The 25295-nt window shown below is 41.1% G+C and overlaps 1 protein-coding gene across 3 annotated transcripts in view; it reads right to left on the bottom strand.

The window, feature by feature from the left end:
- Positions 1 to 25295, bottom strand: part of OTUD7B (OTU deubiquitinase 7B) — a 57224-nt gene that overhangs the window by 5815 nt on the left and 26114 nt on the right. For 2 of the 3 annotated variants that reach the window (XM_001925669.7, XM_021089923.1), the window contains exons 2-10: positions 18974 to 19123; positions 15234 to 15422; positions 12941 to 13168; positions 10818 to 10919; positions 9047 to 9174; positions 4014 to 4126; positions 1931 to 2058; positions 1488 to 1637; positions 816 to 930 (exon numbers count right to left, since the gene is read on the bottom strand). In XM_001925669.7, the coding sequence (XP_001925704.4) occupies positions 816 to 930; positions 1488 to 1637; positions 1931 to 2058; positions 4014 to 4126; positions 9047 to 9174; positions 10818 to 10919; positions 12941 to 13168; positions 15234 to 15422; positions 18974 to 19058 (1238 nt within the window). In that variant the 5' untranslated portion in view covers positions 19059 to 19123. The remainder of the gene's footprint in view (positions 1 to 815; positions 931 to 1487; positions 1638 to 1930; positions 2059 to 4013; positions 4127 to 9046; positions 9175 to 10817; positions 10920 to 12940; positions 13169 to 15233; positions 15423 to 18973; positions 19124 to 25295) is intronic. The other variant, XM_021089924.1, reaches the window with a different exon arrangement.

Below are 25295 nucleotides of genomic sequence, written 5' to 3'. Positions count from 1 at the left end.
AAGCTTTATGGCCTTGGGCAAGTCACTTCAACCTTCCCGAAACTCAGTTGGGGTTGATAATGGGTAGAGATTATAACATCTATCCCTTGGGGTTGTTATGAAGATTTAAATAGCATTTGGGAAGGGCCCTGCACAGTATCTGGAAAATAGGAAATACTAACTAAAAGGTAGCCATTATATTATTAGTGGTGTAAATTATTACTTAGAAGGCGCTTTTGACAATTAGGCGAGAACTTATTTAAAAAGCCACAAACTCTGGCTTTTTAAAGCAGACCCTTTTAGTTGGGTCCAGTTTCAGGAGTGCAAAGAAAAAGCACTGGGTAACAGGTAAGGGAGGAGCTTTAACATGCACAAGCTCCTCCTAGGAAGCTGTGGAGACAGGAAGAGGAAACCAACTTCTGGGGTGGGGGTGGAGAGAACGTATTTTTCTTGCTGTTTTGATTCCAGAAAAGCAAAAGTCCACAGCAAACTATTTTGGTCAACTATTTAAAATCCTCTCATTTGGGCTGGGAGAAGAAGTGTAATTTGATTATCTTGATCTTCTGATCGCTGTTTTGTGGATTCTGCAAGAACATTCCTCAGACTGTAAGGAAACCTAAGGATTTCCTTCTCTTTCACAGGGAAAGAGAGCAGCTGCACGCTGCAAAGAGTCCTGGTGTCTGATATGTCTCCCACCTTTCCATCTTCTCAAAGACACCAGAACTAGGATGTAACTGTCTTTGCCTCTGAGCTGAGGAAAAGTCCCTGGGAGATGGATGCTGTAGGTGGAAGAGATCACAGCCTCACTGCAGGCGGAAAGGCTAGGCCTGCCTCACCTGGCCAGTCGGACATTGTCATTGTCATCTTTGCCCCACTCCCAGCCCTTTCCAGGGTCCACGGCAAAGTGCAAGGGCAGCAGCTTATGCTCTGAATCTGTAAGTGGGATCACAGCTGGGGAGGCAAAAGACATATGATCAAGGAGTCTCCATGAGGAGAGAGGAAGGCAAATGAACACAGACTGACTTCAGTAAAAAGGCTGAATCATACCAAAAGTCCCTCCCTAACTGGAGTCACTTCTCAGTTTACATGTGAATTACCTTAGCATTAAAAACTAACAGGCAGATTTTCCCTAAATATCCAGCATACAATTTAGGCCATTAATTGCCACAGCTTCCCACCAGTTGGTCAGCTAGCACCCATGATGTTCTTGCTAGTTAACGAGGATTCAAGGAATTCAAAGTCACTATTAAGACAAATAGAGCAAAGCATCATTTGGAAGCTTCCATGACCTTAATATATCAGAACAGGGAATATAGGCTGTGTTTTTCCCCAAACCTTTTTTTTTTTTTCCTTTAAATTTTAAAACCCCAGTATATCTCATAGCTTAGTAAAAAATTATCAGTGTGCTCTGTCTGGGCTCTTTCCTCATACATTCTCTCTCATTTCAGTTTTTTCAAGTGAAAAAGCAGACCAAAAGACACCGGAGACACAGACATTGCATTCCACACCTTGTTCCTTGCCATTCTCCTTCTGCTCCATGGACACGAGTGCAGAAAAGTGGGCCTGATCATAGGCGAGCACCAGAGGGGAGCGGTGACACTGGCTGGCTGGAACCTCCAAGGGCAGATAGATTCCCCCAAAGGGAATAGGGGCGAACGCTGCAGAATACCATGAAGATTATTATGAAGGCTATATTCCTGCCTAGTGGGAAATGCCTCCCCACCACTCTGCCAATTGAGCCCCTCTTTCATTCCAACTCATGTTTAATAATTCTTTCCTAAGAAGCCTCAGCAATTTACTCTGAATCTTCTGAGAATCCTGCATTGTTCTAATTTATAACTTGTTTTTCCCGAAGGGTCTACATAGCCCTTTTCCTGTCCTCCTCGCAGTGCTCAGCCTGAGGCTCTGCAAATAGGGCTGCTCAGGGTAGAGTGAGGATCCACTGACTCACCTTCCCCACCAGAGTCCCTCAGCATGGTGTCCGCCACCACGACTATGGGCCTCCTAAGCACGTGGGCAAGGACGAAGACGTGGAATTCTTCCAGGCTCTCATACACAGGCTCTTCTGAACTCTCCACCCTAGAGTCGCAGGAGGGGAGAGAGTGGAAGGGGTGCAGTGGAAGGGAGAGGGAAGAAAACAAAACAAGAGACCCCTGAAGACCAGTTCTGCAAAGAGGAAAAGGAGAAAGGTCCTTTCCTGGTTTTCCACTCTTAAGGATACCATAGACATAGCTGATTGCTTCATGCTACCTACCATGGCTGTTTCTACTTTTGTTTCACAGATGGGGGAATGCAAGAAAAGAAATGTGGAGGTTCAAGGGTTAAAGCAGTGTTAGAAATCAGAAGGCAGGCCCTCTCTTAATACTCATCTTATTCAACGACCTACCCCAATTCTCTATATCCAGTAGCTCAATACACAATTGTGTAGCCTCACCCTGCTTATATTACCCACCACAACAACCCACACATCACACTCACCATGTCCTACCAAAACAAAAACCCAAACAAAAATCCCTCCTTCCATGTTCCCATACTTGAAGAACAGCCTCACCCATGTTCTTAGTAGCCAATCAGAAATCTATGAAATATTGACTGTTCTTTATATCTAATTTTCAATTAATCACCTGGCTTGACTGGTTCCTTACCTTATGTGTCTCTTGGATCTGTCTCCTGTGGCCTACTGCAACCCACCACCCTTGCTCACACTCACAGCCCCCTCTTTCCTGGATTACTACTACTCTTCTCCACTTTATCATCTGTTCTGCTGTCAGTGTGTTCAAATTCATGAATTTGCTCCCGTCACTTGCATACTCACAATTCAGCAGTTTCCTGCCCCTCAAAGCAATGTTATTTAACAAGGGGTGGTTACTACATATGCAGATTTCTGGGCCTTACCTCAGTCCAACTTGATTGGACTTCCCTTGGGTGAAATTCCAAAAATCTGCATTTTAAACAATCTTTCCAGATTCTTATTATTCTCATATATAATAAAGTTTGGGGAGGTTATAATTTTTAACTTTTTACTACAGAAAATTTTTAAATTTAAACATATTCAAAACTAGAAAGAATATCATAATAAATTCTCGTGTATCCATCAGCCAGCCTCAACAATTAAAAACTCATGGTCAGTTTTGTTTTACCTAGACCTTGATATATTTCTGTAAGAATTGGCCCCTACCTCCAACCTACCCAACAGATTATTCTGAAGCAAATCCTAGACATCATATCATTTCATCCAAGCATATTTCAGTTTCTATCTCTAAAAAATGATTTATTTTAATGATGACAATATTATCAATATGACAGTTTAAAAACTACCACAATACCATCAATATTACACCTTAAAAACTCAATAATGTACACATTATTCACATTTCCCCAACTGTCTTATAACATCTATACATTCCAACTGGTTGATGTGCCTCTTAAGCATCTTTAAATTTAGGTTCCTTCTCCCTTTTATTTCTTTGCCTTTATTTTTTGAGGAAAGCAGGTCATTTGTCCCGCAGTTTCCCAAAGTCTGGATAGAATAGACAAAAATCTAGACTGCTTGGAGTTCCCGTCGTGGCGCAGTGGTTAACGAATCCGACTAGCAACCATGAGGTTGCGGGTTCGGTCCCTGCACTTGCTCAGTGGGTTAATGATCCGGCATTGCCGTGAGCTGTGGTGTAGGTTGCAGACGCGGCTCGGATCCCGCGTTGCTGTGGCTCTGGCATAGGCCGGTGGCTACAGCTCCGATTCGACCCCTAGCCTGGGAACCTCCATATCCAATAAATAGCAAAAAGACAAAAAAAAAAAAAAAAAAAAAAATCTAGACTGCCTAGCTTCATCTATCATTCCGCACTATGTACTCTATATGCTGGTAACAGTGAACCACCCATAGGACCTAGAATGTACCATGCCGTTACACCCTCTGTGCCCTTGCCATGGCTTCTCCCCTCTCTTTCTTTCTAACATCCTCTTAGCACAGAGCTCTTTGGACACTGAGGACTCAGCAGAGATTACTTCCTGCTCCCCTACTTAGACATACTTACCCACCACAGTTGGCTCCATTGGTACCTAGATGCATGCGGGGTTCACTTGAGGCAAGCTTGATCAGCTCATTCCATTCCTTTTGCCATTCATCCTCTGTGTACACCAGTCCTGACTATGAAAGACAGGCAGGGATATCAAGCAATGAGAGGTCAGGTTCAAGAGGCAGCAGCCATTCCAACTCACTTGTGTTATTCTACTCCCTATTCTATTAGCACTTGGCTTGTACAACAATAGTACAATAATTTGTACTACAAATACTCAAGATTCATGAAGGAATAGTGTGTGCTACTCTCAGACTTCTTCCATTCTTTTCTGACCCATTACAGTCTAGCTTCTGCTTCTGCCCTCTAGCCTATGCCCTTTACCCCCTACTTTACGTGACTCTAGCAAAAGACTGTAGCCTTCTATTTTTTTGGCCACGCCCATGGCATGTGGAAGTTCCCAGGCCAGGGAATGAACCTATGCCACAGCAGTGACAATGCCAGATTAAGGTTCCTTAACACACTGAGCCACCAGGGAACTCTGACAATGACCACCTAATTGCCAAATTCAGTGGACTCTTCACTTCTCATCTTTCTTAGCCTTTGTGTACCATCTGATCACCTCCTTAAACTTCCTTTTCCTTTAGCTCGCACGACACTACTTTCTCCCACCTCTCTGAACTATCTACCTCAGAAATACTGATGTTGTCTCAATGATTGAGTCCTTCTGGGTTGTCTCTTCTACTACTATAATCTCATCTACTGCTATCTATATGCTCGGGACTCTAAAAATCTTCCCCTCTAGCCCAGACCTGCCATGACCCCCTCAAACTCTATTCAGTTAAAACTGAACTTCTACATTTTCTAAAACCCACTTTTCCTATATACCTACCTTTGTGAACAACACTATCACTCAAATACCCAACTAGAAGCCAAGGAGTTATTTAAGACTCCTCTCCTTTCACCCACCCTTCACTTGGATCACTTAGTCAACAATTATTAAGCATGAACTACTGCAATGAATCCTTTACTGGTTTTACTCCTTCCAGTCATACATTCTTAAGATCCATTTTCTACAATGCTACCAGAAATATTTTTCTAGGAAACAACCCAAATGTCCATTGACAGATGATTGAATTAAGAAGGTGTGGTATATATACACAATGGAATACTACTCAGCCATAAAAAAGAATGAAATAATGCCATTTGCAGCAACATGGATGGAACTAAGTGAAGTAAGTCAGAAAGAGAGAGACAAATACCACATGGTATCACTTATATCTTGAATCTAATATACGGCACAAATGAACCTTTCCACAGAAAAGAATATCATGGACTTAGAGAACAGACTTGTTCTAAGCCAAGGGGGAGGGGGCAAGGAGTGGGATGGATTGGGAACTTGGGGTTAATAGATGCAAACTATTGCCTTTGTTTTTTTTTTTTTTTTTTTTTTTTGTTGTTGTTGTTGTTGTTGTTGCTATCTCTTGGGCCGCTTCCGCGGCATATGGAGGTTCCCAGGCTAGGGGTTGAATCGGAGCTGTAGCCACCGGCCTACGCCAGAGCCACAGCAACGCAGGATCCGAGCCGCGTCTGCGACCTACACCACAGCTCACGGCAACGCCGGATCGGTAACCCACTGAGCAAGGGCAGGGACCGAACCCGCGACCTCATGGTTCCTAGTCGGGTTCGTTAACCACTGCGCCACGACGGGAACTCCCAACTATTGCCTTTGGAATGGATTAGCAATGAGATCCTGCTGTGTAGCACTGGGAACTATGTCTAGCACTTATGATGGAGCATGATAATGTGAGAAAAAAGAATGTATACATGTATGTGTAACTGGGTCACCATGCTGTACATTAGAAAAAAAAATTGTATTGGGGAAATAAATCAAATAAATAAAAGAAAGATTTTTCTAAAATTAAAATTTGATACTGTTTTCTTCCTGTAACAAATCCTTTTAAGAATTGGCATTACCTATTAGATACAGTTCAGACTCCTTAAGCATAGCCTACATTGTCCACTTCCTGGCTCCCCAAACCCACCTCTCTAATATTTATCATTTAATTAGCTGCAGCTCCTTGAATGCATGTTATTTTATATTTCTGAGCTTTTGTCTAGGTTTTTCCTCCTGCCTGGACCAGCAAACTACATATTCACCTGGTGAATAATTTCTCAACTGTCAGGAAAAAAACTAAAGCGTCACTCCTCTATGAAGCCTTTCCTCAGTCTCTGCAGTATATCAACCACACTGTCCTTGCTTTGTGCCCTCCCTCCTCAACCAGCTATACAGACTCCTATCATAGGAGTCATAACCTGTGACTTTGTTGCATTTATGTATTTACATGTCCATCTCCTGCTACTATTCTTAAAAGAGCCAGGACCATGTTTTATACAATATGCCTAGTGCCTACTATGTAATTATAGTTTAAACACAAATGGACAGAGTAGAAAGAATCACACTGGAAACATGAGAGGTATTAGGAACAAATTTAACAGGAACTAGGCTATTGTGAGCACATTTTACTTTAAAAATTTAAACAATGACAAAGTTATTTTCTTTCTTTTTTTTTTTTTTTTGCTTTTTAAGGCCGCACCCACAGTACATGGAGGTTCCCAGGCTCAGGGTCCAATCTCAGCTACAGCTGCTGGCCTACACCACAGCCATAGCAACACAGGATCTGAGCCACCTCTGCAACCTACACCACAGCTCATGGCAACGCCAGATCCTTAACCCACTGAGCAAGGCTGGGGATCAAACCCACAACCTCATAGTTCCTAATTGGATTCATTTCCACTGCACCACAACAGGAACTCTGATGAAGATAGTTTCAGATTGTAAAATGCTCCCACAAAGTTTTCAACTAAATATAAAAAGAACACACAGGTTATATATTAGGTGCTCTGGTCACTCAGATAAATGGTCACTGATACATTTGTGAGGATCTGTCTCACTCTTTCACTCTCCTGATTTTTCTTCCTGTTTTTATACACACGGCCACTAGGTGGTGCACTGTTCTAGGCTGAAAATGTTCTTACTGCGTTTTACCACCATTTCCAACAACAAAACAAGGAGGCAGAGGTTGTTTGGTGTTCTATACTGGCTAAAAAAGTAGCTCCCCAGCCCACCACCCCCACAGGGATATATGCTATGCATGTTCTGAGCTAAAACAATTATCTAGTTTCCATACATAACTTTCATTGTGCTGAGCAAAAGAAGTAAAAAGATTGCTCCTCCATTAGCTACTATTCTTTATGCATGTATTTCCATTTGGGAACTTTGAGAGTTCTGGGTCTCCTGGCTAAATATCATCATAATCTAACCCAACCTTTAAAATAATAACTATAATAGCTTAATCGCTGGAGTTGGGCCCACCTATTCTCTGACTATTGCTGTCACATTTACTTAATAGCTGGCATGATCTGGTTTGGCCTTTTCCTGTGTCTGAAGTGGTCAAATCTAAGGATCAGCTATAGTGTGAATTCAGCAGTTGAAGAGGGAAAGCTCTAGACTGGCTCAAGCTCAGTCAAAAAAAGCTCTCTACACAGTCCAGCTCAGCTCACCAAGAAGCCAGGGGGTTGGTGTCAATAAAGAATGCTATTTACTTGGCCTTGCTGCTGTGCATTTATTTCCCTCAGGAATCTTCTGGGGCAGACTGGCTGATCAAAGACAGGATTCTGATTTAATATCATCCTATTTTAACAACTGAGCTCTTTGTTTCTGAGAAAGAAACAACACATTCTATTTCCATATTTTAAATCTTCAGAACATAAAATTCTAATAACTAAAACAAACAAAAAACTCTTACTTCTATATTATGGCCTGTTATGATGGGGGGGATAAAAGGGAAAGTTTCTTAAGAGATATTCCCATACTAATGCCAGAAACACCCAGCTATATACATGGCAAACAAACAAACAAACAAACAAAAAAAGATATACACAAAGAGCAGGCAACAAACACAAAAGACAGAGAACCAGGGCAAAAGGAAATAGGGAGACTCATTATCTTTATGTAACTGTATAATGTCATTACTAAAGGGAAAGGAATCGGCAAACTTTATTCTATAAAAGGCCAGACAGTAACTCTTTTAGGCTTTGCAGGCCACATACAACTTCTCTATTCTGCTGCTGTAGCAGTAGAAGGAAAGCACTTACATAAATATACACAAATAAATGAATGGGGGAAGGAGAGGCTATTCCAATACATTTTTTTTTTTTTTACAAAAAATATTTGGTTGCAAAGTTCCCACTGTGGTGCAGTGGGTTAAGAATCTGACTGCTGCAGCTTGGGTTGCCGCAGAGGTGTGTGTTTGATCCCCAGGCCGGCACAGTGAGTTAAAGATCTGGCGTTGTCACAGCTGCAGCTCAGTTCGCAGCTGTGGCTGGGATTTAATCCTTGGCCCGGGAACTTCCATTTGCCTTGGGTGCAGCCATTAAAAAAAAAAAAAAAAGGGTTGGTGGGATTTGACCCATAGGCCATATTTTGCCCAGGCCCTGTTATAGGGATAGAAAGTAAAAACAGTCCATTGTCACTTTCTTTTACAAAAGCAGCCTCAACATTTGCTAAACCCCCATTTAAACTCATGCTCTCAAAATTTTTTAACAAACTGAACATATGGAAAAAAAATGGTATATATGGCCAAAACCTGTTTTACACATTTACATTTCTATAGGATTTCTATTGCAATCCTAATAAGTCTTTAAAAATTGGTCTAGTCTAATTACAAGCACAAAAACCAAAACAATACAAAAATCCTATGAGCTTGTCTTGTTTCATTTTGCAAAAGGTTGCCACTAAAGGCTTCCTGGTGGAGAAGCACGATGTTAGGTAGCTCCTCCACACATCTCAGCTTCCCCACACCAGTTCTCATAACTGCATCAGAAAGCATGTCCCCCATGGTGTTATCTGTATTTTCAACAATATCCAGGATTACAAGAGGAGTAATACTGACCTAAGTACCTGAGAAGATGTTTCCTACTAGCAGGCACTGGGCATTTCCCTGAGGTGACTTTGGGGAAACAAGATGCTCCTACCCAAGCCCCCTCACCTCTTTATTCTGCTGAGTTTGCTGCCACCTCCAGCGTCGTTTTAATGCTTCCTTCTCAGCTCCCTTCTCCATCAGTGCATACAAAGCTTTCCTCAGCATCAAGTCCCTATCATGGAAACCCCACATCCCTGTGGCAAGAAAACATAATGGTAAGACACCTTACCTTGACTCAACTCTACTTATTAATTATGACACACAGACTCTGGCATGAAAGAAATCAGGCTGAAGCTCAAGTTCAAAGAAACCCCTACTGTGACTTGGGGGAAAGGTAATCAAGCAAGAAAAGATGTTCCTGCTCTGGAGGTTCAGAAACTTTGAGAGCTTGAAAGTGAGGGATTTATATACATACACATCCCACAAACTCCTGACAGGAAGCCCTTACTCCTGATGCCAAGTCTAACGAACTAAAATACAGAGTCACAGCAAGTAAAATGGGTCTGGCACATAGCAATCAGCATCAAAAGTTGAAGGGTGGGGAGTTCAATTGTGGTAACAAACCCAACTAGTGTCCATGAGGACATGGGTTCAATCCCTGGCCTCGCTCAGTGGGTTAAGGACCCAGCATTGCTGTGAGCCGTGGTATAGGCCACAGATGTGGCTTGGATCCCGCATTGCTGTGGCTATGGTGTAGGTCAGCAACTGCAGCTCCGATTCGACCCCTGGCCTGGGAACTTCCATATGCCATGGGTACAGCCCTAAAAAGAAAAAAAAAAAAATCCTTGAAGGATGGTTGGAGAGTGGGGGCTTTTCTTAATCCTAAGGCAAATAATATACTGAATTGTAAATAGGTGTAACAACTTAAAGTAAACAAGTCCATAATTATGTAATTTCTTTGTAGAGTGACAGAGGGTAACTGGACTTTTCACGGTGGTCATTTTGAAATTCAGAAAAATACTGGATCACCATGGTGTGTACCAGGAACTAAAATATAGTGTCGTAGGTCATTTATACTTCAACAACAAACTCATAGAAAAAGAGATGAGATTTGTGGTTACCAGAGACGGGGAGTGGGAGCAGGGGAACTCCATGAAGGTAGTTAAAAGGCTCAAAGCTCCAGTTATAAGATAATTGAGTACCAGAGATGTAATGTACAACATGAAAAATATAATTAACACTGCTGCACATTATATATGAAAGTTAAGAGAGTAAATCCTAAGAGTTCTTACCACAAGGAAAACAATTTTTTTCTGTTTTTCTAATTTTGTATCTATATGAGATGATGGATGGATGTTCACTAAATTTACTGTAATCATCTCATAATATATGCAAGTCAAATCATTTTGCTGTACACCTTAAACTTATATAGTGTTGAAAGTCAATATAGCTCAATAAAACTGGAAGAAAAAAAAGAAGAAAAATACATCATTCCAGATTAAACATACATTAAAAAAATAAGTAAGTCTCAAAAAGGAACTGACAAAATTACAGCTTTTTTATATATCACAAGAATAAATACTAGGTAGAATTATATACATATACATCCAAATGTACGCTACTTGTGTACTGCTGCTCATCACTTCTGGGAGGGTCAGTTCTCAGAATGGGACCTGTGCCAAATCCTGTGTTTTCCATGTGATTTCTAAACAAGACTGAAAAACCAGAGCAGGGCTCTCTCCCATCTCCTGTGCGTGTACATATACCCATATGCACACATCTTGCTCTGAACTATCACTTCTGCCTAAGATGAAGGTTGGTTGGATCAAGTCCTGCACATGAGATTTAACTACTGCTTCCCTCCTACGAGGGATGAAGGGCCACTTTCAAGACTCACCAAGAGAGGCTGCGTGCAGGAGGCAATTTCCATCTCCAGTAGTTGCCAAAGGAAGGAGCCTCTGACAGGTGGGGTCTACACTCACCCACCAGTTCAAACGCCCTACAGAAACAGGAGGAAAAGGAGAGGAGCGGATTATCCGTAGAGCTTTTCCCACGTCCCTATTTTTTATTTATTTATTTATTTATTTATTTACTTATTTGGGTCTTTTTGCTATTTCTTCGGCCGCTCCCACGGCATATGGAGGTTCCCAGGCTAGGGATAGAATTGGAGCTGTAGCCGCCAGCCTACGCCAGAGCCACAGCAACACGGGATCCGAGCCGCATCTGCAACCTACACCACAGCTCACGGCAACGCCAGATCGTTAACCCACTGAGCAAGGGCAGGGACCAAACCCGCAACCTCATGGTTCCTAGTCGGATTCGTTAACCACTGCGCCACGACGGGAACTCTGTCCCTATTTTTTAAACAGATTCCAAGTTTGCTTCCTCTAGGAAGCCTACCCAGAGTAAAACCATCACTCTATTACTCTGTGTACCCTCTTCACTTATATCTGGTTCATCAGAATATGGTGAGCACAGTTGGTTAGACAGTGGTTCTTAAGTGGGGACAATTTTGTCCACAAAGGGACATTTGGCAATGTCTGGAAATATGTTAGGTTGTCACTGGTGGGGGGATGCTACTGGCATCTGGTGGGTGGAGGCCAGGCAGGCCGCTGAACACAACATAAGGCATAGGGCACTTCACACAACAAAGAATGATCTGGTCTTAGGTGTCAATAATGCTAAGATTGAACACCTGGGTTGAATGATGAGGCCAAGTTCATAGGTTGAAATCTGTGTTGGCTCCTTGGTCTGTTTCTGATTCCTTCACTCGGTCAGGAGATCAGCAAATATTGTAGCAACAAAGATCAGCACAAATCCATCATGAGTAAAAGAATAACAACCCAGGAGTTCCTGTCATGGCTCAGCAGAAATGAATCTGACTAGTATCCATGAGGATGCAGGTTCGATCTTTTCTCTGGCCTCGCTCAGTGGGTCAGGGATCTGGCGTTGCCGTGAGCTGTGATGTACATGGCAGACACAGCTCAGATTCTGCATTGCTGTGGTTGTCGGTCTAGGCCAGCAGCTACAGCTCCAATTCGACCCCCAGTCTGGGAACTTCCACATGCCTCGGGTGTGGCCCTAAAAAGACAAAAACAAAACAAAAAAAACAAAACAAAAACAAAACCAAAGCATACATTCAAAGTGTCATGTAAGTATCTGCATATATGACATGTCAGCATGTATGTTATGTAACTTTAAAGACATAAGCAATGAGACAAAGTACTTAAAACACCCTAGAAAGTGAGTCTCAATTCTACAGTCATCCCACAATTGTTAACCTATTATTTATATAAGGAAAATATTTTATGAATGATGCTTAAAGTTTTTCTGAATTACTGAAAAGTCCATAGAAAGAAAAACTGGCCTATAATCATACCAGCCAGATAAACTGCTAAATACTTAAAGCATTATAAATAGATGCATACGGTTAATATAAAAGGGTACAAAATGAAATACAAAAGCTTCCTTTCCGCACCCCAACCTCCCACCCCCGAGTCCTTCTTCCATGGGAATCTTTAAATAACTAGTCTTCCCAGAAATCCCAGCTGCCTCACTCCATCATACTTACTAACTTTCACAATAATTTAAGACAAACATAATTGTAAAAGTAAATAAAATCTTTTGGGAAAGATTCATATACATAAATATGACTTAGATTAATCACCACTGTGCATCATCTATAGCATCGGTTCTTTCTGTTCATAAGGGTGGCCCAGAGCCAATTACAATTCAATTGTATTTTTTTCTCATGTATTGATTCCTAGGCCCTTCACATGTATGTTTGGTTTCTCTTCCATCAAACAGGAAATTTCCAGAAAGTGTCTTATTTGCGTCCTTCAACTTGAAGACGTGCCTAGCTTGGTACGTGTCTATCTGACTCACGGATGAGTTCGACTGCAATCAGATCACATGCTTAGACTGGAAGCCTCCGGTCGAGCCCATCCCCTCCACACGGCTGCCCAGCAATGGAGAACAGAGACCAGAGAGAAGAACATGGGCAAGAAAGCACTCACTGACCTGCCTGTTCCAAGGCAACCAGCATGGACTGCTCAATGAGGTCTCTCTCTATGAAGCTGCGAAAGTCTTCATTGTACACAGTGAGATCTGGAAGCTGGAAGGCACAGATGGGCATTTCCAGGGGGTGCTCACTGCTCCCCCCACCCCCACCATTGGAGGAGACATGGGACCGGGCCAGGGAAACAATGCTGGAGCTGGCGTGGGAGATGCCCCTAGACAGGCGCTTTTCTGCAATGAGAAATGGAGTCACCTTAGAACATACACAACCCACTCAGAGAACTTTCCACTCATGTGGTGATGGTTACCTCTTGACAAGGTTTCTAGCCAGGGAAAAGCTGTGAGTTCTAACTGGCTACCAAATTTCATGACTCTTTCTCAAGCCAAATACAACTGGAGAAAAACAGAGAGTGGTATTTTCGCAGGCACTCACATTAGCACCAAATATATATTCTTCTTTCTAGCCTCTCTGGAATTTGCCTGAACTTCTCTCCAAGACATTGTTTTCCTCCACTTCCATTTCCCAACAAAACAGGAATGACTACCCATTCATTTGGCAATCTGGTCATGGTTTGGTGGAGGGAAGAAGGAATAAGGGAAATGGGATTTCATTTGTCTAGACTGAGTCAAATAATTTCTCTGATAATTATCAGGGTCTTGGAGAATGTAGAAAAGGAATTCCATTATAGAAAATTAATGACAAATCTTACACATTTCAGGAACCTTCTTACTTATCATCAATAACATTTATTTACATTATTTACCACAACTTTTCCTGATACTCCTATTTATCAAAAAGTTATAGGTACAGTCAATTCTTACCTAACATACTACAAAGGAAGACTAACAGAGATGGTGTTCCAAATTATTTCGTTTGTTTTGAATACACAGCACTTAAAATTGTGTAGCACGGAGTTCCTGTTGTGGCTCAGCAGTCATGAACCCAACTAGTATCCATGAGGATGTGGGTTCGATCCCTGGCCCCAATCAGTGAGTTAAGGGTCTGGCGTTGCCATGAGTTGTAGTGTAGGTCACAGATATGGCTTGGATCTGGCACTGCTGTGGCTGTGGTGTAGCCTGGCAGGTGTAGCCCCAATTCAACCCCTAGCCTATGTATGTCCATATGCTGCAGATGTGGCCCTAAAAAACAAAACAAAACAAAACAAAAATTCTGCAGCAGATATTCCACTTTGATCATAATTTGCTCAGTACAGTATTACAATTCATTTGCATGGCATGAGTTACATAAAGACTACCAAAAGAGCTAAAAATCATATTGGGTAGCATGTCTTAATCCAATATTTGCCAGAGATGATGTACAAAGTATGCAAAGAGTTTGTCTAAAGTTATTTTATAGTTACATTGTTTTTGAAACTCTTTTTAAAAGTATTTTAAACATACCACATGCCCATGATAAAAAAATCAAAATACTATCAAAAGGTTTAAAGTGTTACAAAGACATTTCCCTCTCATTCAAACTTCCTTCCCCAGAGATAAGCCTTTATATTCTTCTAAAATTTTTTATGCACATAGAAGCACATATAGCTTTTATAATAATTTTTTAAAGCATAAACAGGAACATACTATATAAACTGTATTGCATCTTACCTTTCTCAATAGATTTTAGTGGTTTTTCCAAAACAGAGTATCAAGTTCTACTTAATTCTAAGGGCTGCAAAGTATTCCCCCATATGAATGATTACAATTTATTTAACCAACTCCTCTACTACTGGACATTAAAAGTTGTTTGTTTTTTTTTTTTACTTTTCCATCTCTCTAATTTCTTTTTTTTTTTTCTCTTTTTAAAAGTTGTTTTTAAGCTTTAACTTTCAAGCTTTATACTACATATATGTACGTGTCTGTTTATGAATGTATGTATATATGTATTTAAAGGGATAGATATACACACACGTGTAGATAATACATGAAACAAAACTGCAGAGACAGAGTCTATATGCATTTTAAAAGTTTTGATAGATACTGATAAATATTAACAAAGTGCCTCTGAAGGGGTAGATGAAGTGATCCTTTGGATTCTCTCTTGATGTGTACCTTATCTCAACAGTTAGCTTGCTATCCTCCTTCCTCTACCTCTTTCACAGCATCTGAAGAAGGCCACTATACAGGATAGCACTCAGAATGCAAACAGTGAGGGCTTCCAACACCTGGACAGACTGAGGTCATCTCTGATCAGTTTGGCTGGGAAGGCGGGAGAGGAAAGGAATCACCTCCAAAGAATCACTCAACTCCCTCCCTCCTTTCCTCTCCAAAGAAAGAGTCCTCAGTACCCCAGTACCTTGAACGATGTCATCCTGCCGCTGTAGGGTGGGGCGGGGAGGACGAGCAGACTCTCTATCAGAAAGCCCTTTGTCAGGGGTCCTGGAGCCACCAGTCCCTTCACCAAAGGGTGGGGGTAGGTTCCCAGCATGGACCTGACGTAGCTGTTCAAAATCACTGAGGGCGGCGCTCACATCCCAATTCTTTCCTGTCAGGAGACAAAGCAAAAAGTGAATTGGGTGCTCAGAGTATGGGAAAACTGGGGGAAGATACGGAACCATCACTCTAAGCATCCCATCAAAACCAGCAAGCATGTACTCATGCGCACTTCAGTCATCCTCCTTTCCCTCCCCTACTTAAAGTGTTCCTTCATAACACTTCAATCTGGAATACCACAATTTCTTTGTTTACTTATTGGCTATTTCCTAAGTAAGCCCCATGGGCATAGAAAATTCTGTCCCTTTTAAGTGAAAAGGTCCTTGGAGACCTAATAACCTCATTTTACAGATAAAGGAAATAAGTCTACAGAAGTAGAGTTATTTGCCCAAAGTCACAGCTAGTTCGCATCAAGTCCTCAGCTGCGCTTAAGCCTGGGTCTCCTGATCCTGAGATCGGAGAATTCTTAGCCTAGTTGTACTCTAGTGTTCTAAACCACCTGAAATTGTATACAAAGTTAGAGGTATGTGTATTTTTCTAAAGAAAGAGCTGATAGCTGCCATTTAGGTTATCAAAGGGAATTGCTAATTCCCCTCAAATTTAAGAATCAATGCTCTGCTGAAGAAAAGACCCAAATGATAGATTTGTCACAAGGGATTTTTCAGTTGCTTTCTCCAGTTAAATTAGCCAATAAATAACATACTGCATAATTGTTCACACTTCTTTCTGTTCTATTCCATTTGTCACCACTTTAACTCAATTCCTGTATCACCAAGTATCCCACCTCCAATCCGTTCTAAAGGATCCCGAGATTAATCTTTCTAAAGTACAATTCTGATCATTTCAGTTCTGTAATGAAATTTTTTAGTGGCTTATACTGCCTATAGAATAAAGCTTAGGTTCCTCTGCCTGACATTCAAGGCTTTTTCTATGATCCGGCCTACTTTTCTAACCTTTCATTTGTGCTTCAATTTCCCCGGCTAGGAAACTGGAGATGATACCACATAGGGTCACTATGAATATTAAATGAACTGAAAGCACTTAAAACAGTGCTTGGTATACAGAAAGCATTACGTATATATTTAATGCCACTGCTGTCATGCTTCTTGTTACAATTCTCCAGTTAAGCTGTATCAATCATCCATACCAGAGGAATTTATTCCTGAATCATGACAGTCACCATTTGTTTGGACTCCCTCTGCTCACTCTGCAGCAGTCATACTCTTTGCTGTTCCTAGAAACATGCTAAGACTGCTCCCACATACAGCCCTTCCACCAACTATTCCCACTGCCTACAGCAAACAACTCATCTGCTTCAGGTGCTCAAATGCCACATTCTTAATAAGGACTCCCCTACCTACTCATTATTCCCTTACCATTTTCCATAGCACCTAACACCCTATTATGTAGTACTTTATGATTTACTTCATTATCAGGTTTATGGTTTACTGACTATCTCTCATGCTAGAATGTAAGGGCATTGTTTTGTTTTGTTCAAGCATCTAGAACCTGGTACACAGTAGGTACTGAGTAAGTATTTGCTGAGAATGGAGGACTTTTGTCCTGAACTAATGAATGAATGACATCTGTCTTGAACACTGGATCGGTATTTCCAATTGTCTGCTAAACTCCTTAAAATAGGTCCTCCTAACAGTTGACATGTTCAAAACTGAATGTCCATCACCTTCCATCCAAAGCTTGATTTTCTCCTTCCTCCATACTCCCTAAATCAGTAATGGCATCACAACTCTGCCAGGCCAGAAACTACCATCATCTCAGCACTTCACCACTCCTCAGATCCCCATTCCTCTTCTTCCCTCATATCTAGTCAATTCTCAGGGTTGTTTACACTCCTGACATATCTCTCAAATCCAATCTTTTTTTTTTTTCTTTTTCTTTTTTGTCTTTTTAGGGCCACACCTGCAGCATATGGAAGTTCCCAGGCTAGGGATTGAATTGGAGCTACAGCTGCTATCCTACGCCACACCATAGCAATGCAGGACCCAACCTACACCATAGCTCATGGCAATGCCAGATCCTTAACCCGCTGAGCGAGGCCAGGGATTGAACCCAAGCCCTCATGGATACTAGACGGGTTCGTAAACCGCTGAGCCATGCACGACAGGAACTCCATAGGCTGGCAATCTAAATGATTATCTATGTATGCTAAGAACTTGCCCCTTCCTCTACAGGCGTACCTATTTGGGTCATGATATATTTTCACCAAGAGCATCTGCTACTTCGAAAACATACTTATCAAAGGGGACAGGTGGGGAGAAGGGATGGATTGGGGGTTTGGGATTGGCATAGGCACACTACTGTATGTGGACTGGATGATCAACAAGGACCTGTTATATAGCACAGGGAACTCTACTCAACATGCTGTGATAACCTACAGAGGAAAAGAATCTGAAAAAGAATGGATATATGTATATATATAACTGAATCACTATGCTGTACAGCAGAAATTAAAACAACATTGTAAATCAACCACACGGCAATAAAATTTTTTTAAATGAAAAAAATTTAAAAATTAAAAAAAAACCCAAAAAGCATCTCTCAACCATGACTCTATGCAAAGAATCCTACTGACATGATGCCAAGCCTAAAGGACATGAAAATCTAGAACATTCGGAGTTCTGTCGTGGTGCAGTGGAAACAAATCCAACTAGGAACCATGAGGTTATGGGTTTAATCCCTGGCCTTGCTCAGTGGGTTAAGGATCTGGTGTTGCCATGAGCTGTGGTGTCAGTTGCAGACTTGGCTCAGATCCTGCATTGCTGATGCTGTGGTGTAAGCCAGCAGCTGTAGCTCCAATTTGACCCCTAGGCAGGTGCGGCCCTAAAAAGCAAAAAAAAAAAAAAAAAATCTGGAACGTTCACACTTATGTGTATATACAGACATGAGTAAACAAAGGTGGCAAAATGAAAACCTTGAATTGATTCATTCTACATAGAATGACCAATATAAGTTAGGGAAGTAAAGAAAAAAAAAAAAAAAACCCATGGATGATCCAAAATATGAAAACCCATATATACAGAAAAAGCCTCATAGATCTAAACTTATGCTTTTAGTGGACTACTATAAATCTGAACTGCATGGAGTTCCTGCCATGGCTCAGTGGTTAACGAATCCCACTAGGAACCATGAGGTTGTGGGTTCGATCCCTGGCCTTCCTCAGTGGATTAAGGATCTGGTGTTGCCATGAGCTGTGGTGTGGGTTGCAGACTCGGCTCGGATCCCACGTTGCTGTGGCTCTGGCATAGGCTTGGCAGCTACAGCTCCGATTTGACCCCTAGCCTGGGAACCTCCACATGCCTTGGGAGCGGCCCTAGAAATGGCAAAAAAAAAAAAAATCTGAACTGCATTACCTGAGCATAAATTGACAGTGGAGAAAGCTGCCAGAAATTCAAGGTGAAAAGGAAATTTTGCATTTTAAAATTATGATAGGTCATACACAAAGTGCATTATTAGAAATAACTTAAATGTAAGGCCTAACATACACAAAGCATCTTTCTGATCACCTTAAATGTTCCAAGTCATCCTAAAAATAAATATCACATTTTACTTTCTCTCTCCTCATTCTCCCCCAAAGACTCTTACCTTCCAGGAGATCTCGGGCCAACCCTGGCTCTGCTCCTGTGGAACGGACAAAATCCGATAGGACAGCATCCATGTCCAGGGTCATGTGATCATTAAGTACTTTCAGGCAGCTAATGTAGGGAGGACACAGATCAAAATTCAGGCCTCCACCTGTGGAGGAAATAAACACATAAGGCCCAAATTACACTGGAACGGGATGATCATAGCCTAACTTTGGAAGCTTCCTAACCAAATCAGGAACTACCCTAGCTCATTCACTTCAGTTGAATTTATTATAAAGTGTAACATTTTGTTTGCTAATTCCTCATTAACATTTTCCCCTTTTATGATATGTTTCAGGTGTCTAACATTATTGTCCAGCGTCGATATGCACTACAGTGATCACCACCACAAGTCTAGTTACCATAGTTCACCCATTTACCTATATTAATTTCTTAATACGTTAGCCACAAAACCATAATACCACTCTGAGTAATGCTTTTCCTCTACCCGTTTAGAGTATTATATTTTTACCCATCAGTTTGCTTATCCAAACTAATGGAAAGAACCAGCAGACGACCACCCTGAATAATTCCCAACCTGCATTATCCTCTAACATAGCATCTTGTTAATTTCCTTCCTGGCACTTGATATATCCTGAAATTATTTTAATAAGTTGTTATCTAGCCTCCTCTTCCAAATGCAAGTTTCTTGAAAGTAAAGAGCTTGTGTGTCCTGTTCACTGACATATCCCCAGCATGGATCCCTTCACACTTGGCACAGTGCTTGGCACACAGCCCTCGGTAAATATTTGCTCTCAGTAAACATTTGTTGAATGAATGAATGAATGAATACTATACACTGAGTAACTATAGAGTTGGCTAGTATTCTGATGCTAGTATTCTGAGGAAATAGGAAGAACAAAGCTACTCAAAACAATCTACGATTATGCAAAGCAGAGTAGAGATCCCAAAGGTTCATAACAAAGGTTAGTCTTTGTCCATTAACTTCATGAACCCAGGAAACATGCCTTTTTCCACTCAGGACAAATGACTGCCAAAAAGGTTAACCTGAAAAAGATCGCCTCTTTCAGACTTGACTTTGGCAGGAGCTACATCCCTGACCTGTCAGACTGGCACCAACCCACATTCCTCTGAAGTTAGCAGTCTCAGCTGAGGAAGCAATAACCAAGTGAAGAACAACTTCTCACCGAAATCTGCCACTTCAGACACGTTTCCAGTTCTCTGTAGACGAGGACTTATTCGTAAAGTCACCAGGCACATACCTGCCCCACCACACCCACAATCCCCCGCTTTCAGGGAATGCCAAAGGCAGAGTTCTCAAAGGTAACAGGCTGCCTCAGGTGACTGTCTCTTTAGAAACATCTCCTTCTAAACAACTTAAATTCTAAGGGTGACACTCTGGTACTTCTCTATCACACTTCCCCTGACCTCAACACATAGCTTGTTTAGTGGTGTGATCAGATCCTGATTTTCTACATTCCTTAGAAATAGTAAGGCAAATAAACTGCAGTGATTTGTGGGTTATAAAACCAGTAGGTCACTAACAACTTCACATAGAATTGTTTTGAGAGAGGGAGATGGCAAAACAAAGTATTCTTTCTTGTACTGTTCCAGGAGTACAAGAGGTCCAGGAGCACAGGGACATGTTTTATTCATATTTGTAGCCCCAAGATCCAGCATAGCATCTACAATATTGTAGACAGTCAATAAATGCCTGATGAATAAATGATTAAATGACTAACTGAACCTCCACATGAGCCACCACCAAACCAATCAATTTAAGGCTTAACTCAGCAGATCAGAAAATTGAGAATACTTCCTATTTCACATCACCCCTCTATTTCTAATGGTCAGTCCCAGTCCCAATCCATCTCTTACAGTTTTAGAAATTCTCTTTTCTAAAGAGACATCAATCATACTGTCATTACTTCCACCACCTTCATATCATGTGATGTTTACCTACACCTGTATATATTAGCTGGGTGACTTTGGTCAAATTACTTACAGGATCTCAGTTGCCTCTTGTACATCCTAGACTTGGATCCAAAGATTTCTAAGATCCTTCTCAGGTTTAAAAAAATGAACTTCTTCAGTTCACTATGGCTTCTTAAACTATGATCCTAACATTTTCTTTTGGTCTGCCTATTATCAATGTCCAATTTACTTCCATTTCAATATCACAATTTCAGAAAAGACTACCGATACATAAAGAATTTTTGGCCCAAGATACCTCAAATTCAAAATATTATTAAATAATTTAGTTCCCTAGATAAAATACTTAAAAATTAAATTCCCCCCCAAAAGAATTAAATCCCTTCAAAATTCAGCGATGAATGGTTTCTCCCTCCTCTAACACAGGGTTCCTTCTTCAAGCCCAGTTTAGACATCATCTTAAGTCACAGGGGATGGTAGCAGCCCAAGTAACTTAAACACACGAATAATCCAAAACTAAGAGCACAGCTGCAAAATGAATTCCAACCTTCTCACTTAAAAAAAAAAAAAAAAAAAGGCAAAGGAGCCTCATACAGCCACTTTAATAACTTTCTGATAGGATGTGGGAAATATATAATAAGCACACAAATAACACCCAACAAAAAAAGGGCTCAGCAGAAAAGAGAAGAGTTGAGTAAGCTACAGGCATAGAGGCAATCTCCCAGCCAGACAGAGGCTTTTTTCTTTCCCTAGACAGAGGCTTTTGAGTGAGAAGCCAATGAAAACCATCAACATCATGGCATCACAGACTTCACAGACCAACATAGTAGATCACTCTTTTCAAAAAATATTTTTAAAAAATAATTTCAAGGTCCAACATTATCTAGAATGACTTGCTCAGAAATTCAAAGCACTAAACCACACTTCTTGGCAGCACAGTCTTATATTTGATATCTGCAGGTGCAGGCCATGGACTCCATCCTAACCCCACCCAACAGGTGAGGGCAGCAGCTCCTGTTACTCACTTCGCACCCCTGGCTTGAGCTTCTTAAATTCCTAATCTGAATATCCATAGCAATGACTAAGACTCACAGTCCTTGGCTCTCAGCAAACAAGGAAGGAAAAAAGAAAACACTAGATTTCAAGCTTTCAAATGAAACAGAAGAGGCACTCAAATACATGTTGATTGAATGGTGTTTAGACAAATTCTCCAGTCTTCCAAGTGGAGGGACTTTGCGATTATTTAATCCTATATCTGCCCCCATGCAAGAATCCTTCTATCACATCTCTGACAGATAAATCATCCAGTCTCCACATGAATACAAGCTCTGATGGAGACTCATTTCTTTGCTACAATGTCCATTTTATTGTTGGACAGCTCTAATTGTTCAAAAATGCTTTTCCACACACAAACACTATAAATTAAATATACTCTAACACTATAAATTAAATATACTCTAAACACTATAAATTAAATATACTTTAAGTCTTTTTTAAAAAAAAAAAAAAAGACTTAAAGGTAAACAGATGAAAAAAAAAAAAATGCTCTTCTAAACTAAATCACCAGCCTCCCCTCTCTCTATAACATTCACATAATGGTCCTTGATCTCTTCCCCAGGACAATAAAAGCTACTCCCAGGAATGATGGAATTTTCATGGAAAACGATTAGATAAAGCATTTCTTTACATAAAAAAAAAAAATTATTGCAGGACAACACTGCAATGTTATCAGAAGGCAGCCAGTGGCTTTTTTTTTTTTTAAACAAAATTCTTCCTTATATCATTAGTACTTGCTTTTACTCGTATTTACTCGTATTTATGCTGACCCTCCGTATTAATCAACAAGTAGAATACATGGAAGTCATGTATCTTGTTCAAAATCCACTTCTTTCTTTGCCTCTCAACCCTACTTCCACTTCCATGCCCTCTTGAAGTAATGACAGCAATCAAGAATAAAAACTAACAAATTAATACTAATTAAGCACTTTCAAAAACACTCTCTTATTCATTAATGACAAAACCCCTGCAGCAGGCTTTTATTCCCAGTTTACAGATAAAGAAAGGAATAAGCCTTGAAAAGGCAGATGGATCATCCAAAGTCTTAACCCAGCTATTTTGAACACATGCTCTTTCTATTGTACCATGTACTGCTGCTTCCCTAGGGACTAAGTCATTACTATTCCCAAAACTGTACCAATTCTTATCCATTGAATTCCTTCACTATAGGAAAGGGCTGTGTCTCTCTATCATATTTATTAAAGACTTAGACCCTTGCCTTATATTTTCCCTCACTTCAAATCCTACCACCTTCCTGAGCAATTTCAATTCCCACCTGCACAATCTATCCAACATTTCTGCATTAGAGTTTCATAATCTCATCAAACACAAAGACCTCCATCTCCACTCCGACACCTCAGTCCTGCCATCCCCCAAAGCCTTTCCACCTCTAAATCTCTAGCTCCCAACATCTTACTCTGGCTACGACCTCATCTCCCTCGAGCTTTTTCCTTTCTACTACCAAACCTGCTCTCTCAGGACATCCTCATCTCAGACTAAGATATCCAATTCCTTAGCCACCTTAATCATTAATTCAACAAAAATTGATGGAGCGCTTATATCTGTTAGGCACTATGGTCAGGATTAGGAACACAACCATGAATTAGACACAATCTCTATCCTCACAAAGCTTCCGATATGGAGGAAAAAACACAAAGTTTCACAATTATAATAAAGAAAAATAGGAGTTCCCGTCGTGGCACAGAGGTTAACGAATCCAACTAGGAACCATGAGGTTGTGGGTTCGATTCCCGGCCTTGCTCAGTGGGTTAAGGATCCAGTATTGCCATGAGCTGTGGTGTGGGTTGCAGACACGGCTCGGATCCCTCGTTGCTGTGGCTCTGGTGTAGGCCAGCGGCGATTGGACCCCTAGCCTGGCAATCTCCATATGCCGCAGAAGCCGCCCTAGAAATGGCAAAAAGACAAAAAAATTTAAAATAAAAAATAAAGAAAAATATGGGGGGGGGGTGTTATATCCTATAGAGAGTCAGGAAAAACTTTCCCAAGGGAATGATATTACATCTAAGAACCAAAGAATGAGTAGGAACTGAGACAACCGGGGAAAGGCAGAATGCTCTAAATAGAGGAAACATATATCAATGTTCTGTGGCAGGGAGCAAAACAGAGGTGAAAATGGTGCAAAATGAGGATGAAGAGAGGGCCTAGTGGACCCTATTGAAGACTGAAATTTTATCCTAAAAGTAATGAGAAGCCACTGAAGGGTTACAGGCAAGGATAGGACACGATCATATTTAAATCATTAAAAGTTCACTCTGGGTGCAGTGAGAAGAATGGTTTGTAGGGAGCACAAGCGGATTTAGGGAGAACTGTTTAGAAAACCACTGCAGGGAGTTCCCGTCGTGGCGCAGTGGTTAACGAATCCGACTAGGAACCATGAAGTTGCGGGTTCGATCCCTGCCCTTGCTCAGTGGGTTAAGGATCCAGCGTTGCCGTGAGCTGTGGTGTAGGTCGCAGACGCGGCTCAGATCCCGTGCTGCTGTGGCTCTGGCATAGGCTGGTGTCTACAGCTCCGATTAGACCCCTAGCCTGGGAACTTCCCATATGTCACGGGAGCGGCCCAAAAAATGGCAAAAAGACAAAAAAAAAGAAAAAGAAAGAAAGAAAGAAAGAAAACCACTGCAAAAGAGATAAAGGTGAGCTGGACTAGGATAAAAGCAGGGAAGACAGAGAAAAAGGACAAGTTCCACTTTGTCCCTTTTTGCCTACCTGAAGAGATATGCAGCATGTGATCACTTTTTTTCCCTATAAAAACCAAGTTCCCTTAGCCACTCATTTGATCTGCCCTACCTGGATGGATCCCACATTCAACTTCTTTGCTACTAAATGGCGCTACTGAGCAAGACAAGATCACAGATACTGCAGAGCAATACAACTATAGATATACAGTACTCTGTCTCATTCCTTTCAATGAAACACTCCTGTCTTTTGCTTGACTTTGGTACCCGTTTTCTCAGCTACTATCCCACACTTTCATCATTCTCCTTGAGCCTCCTACCAAATCTTTATCATTGCTCTTACTCCTAGTAGATGACCTTGCCTCCGACTTCACAGAAAAAATTATGAAACAAAGCAAAAGGAGTTCCTTCAAGTTTCCTCCCCTGCCCTACCTGCTGGCTACTATTCTCTTCTGCCCTGCAAAACTCTTTAAAATAGACTGCATTCACTGATGCTACTTTCTCACCTTATGTTCAATCCTCGGCCTACTAAAACGGGCTTCTACTGAAAGACAATAGCACCAACTTATAGATAAGATCACCATCCTCCTTACTGTTGATCTAATGTATCTTTCTGTAGTATTTGAAACATCTGAC

Source organism: Sus scrofa, chromosome 4, assembly GCF_000003025.6.
Source record: "Sus scrofa isolate TJ Tabasco breed Duroc chromosome 4, Sscrofa11.1, whole genome shotgun sequence".
In the NCBI taxonomy this organism is placed as follows: domain Eukaryota; kingdom Metazoa; phylum Chordata; class Mammalia; order Artiodactyla; family Suidae; genus Sus; species Sus scrofa.
This window is presented reverse-complemented; position numbering and strand designations above follow the sequence as displayed.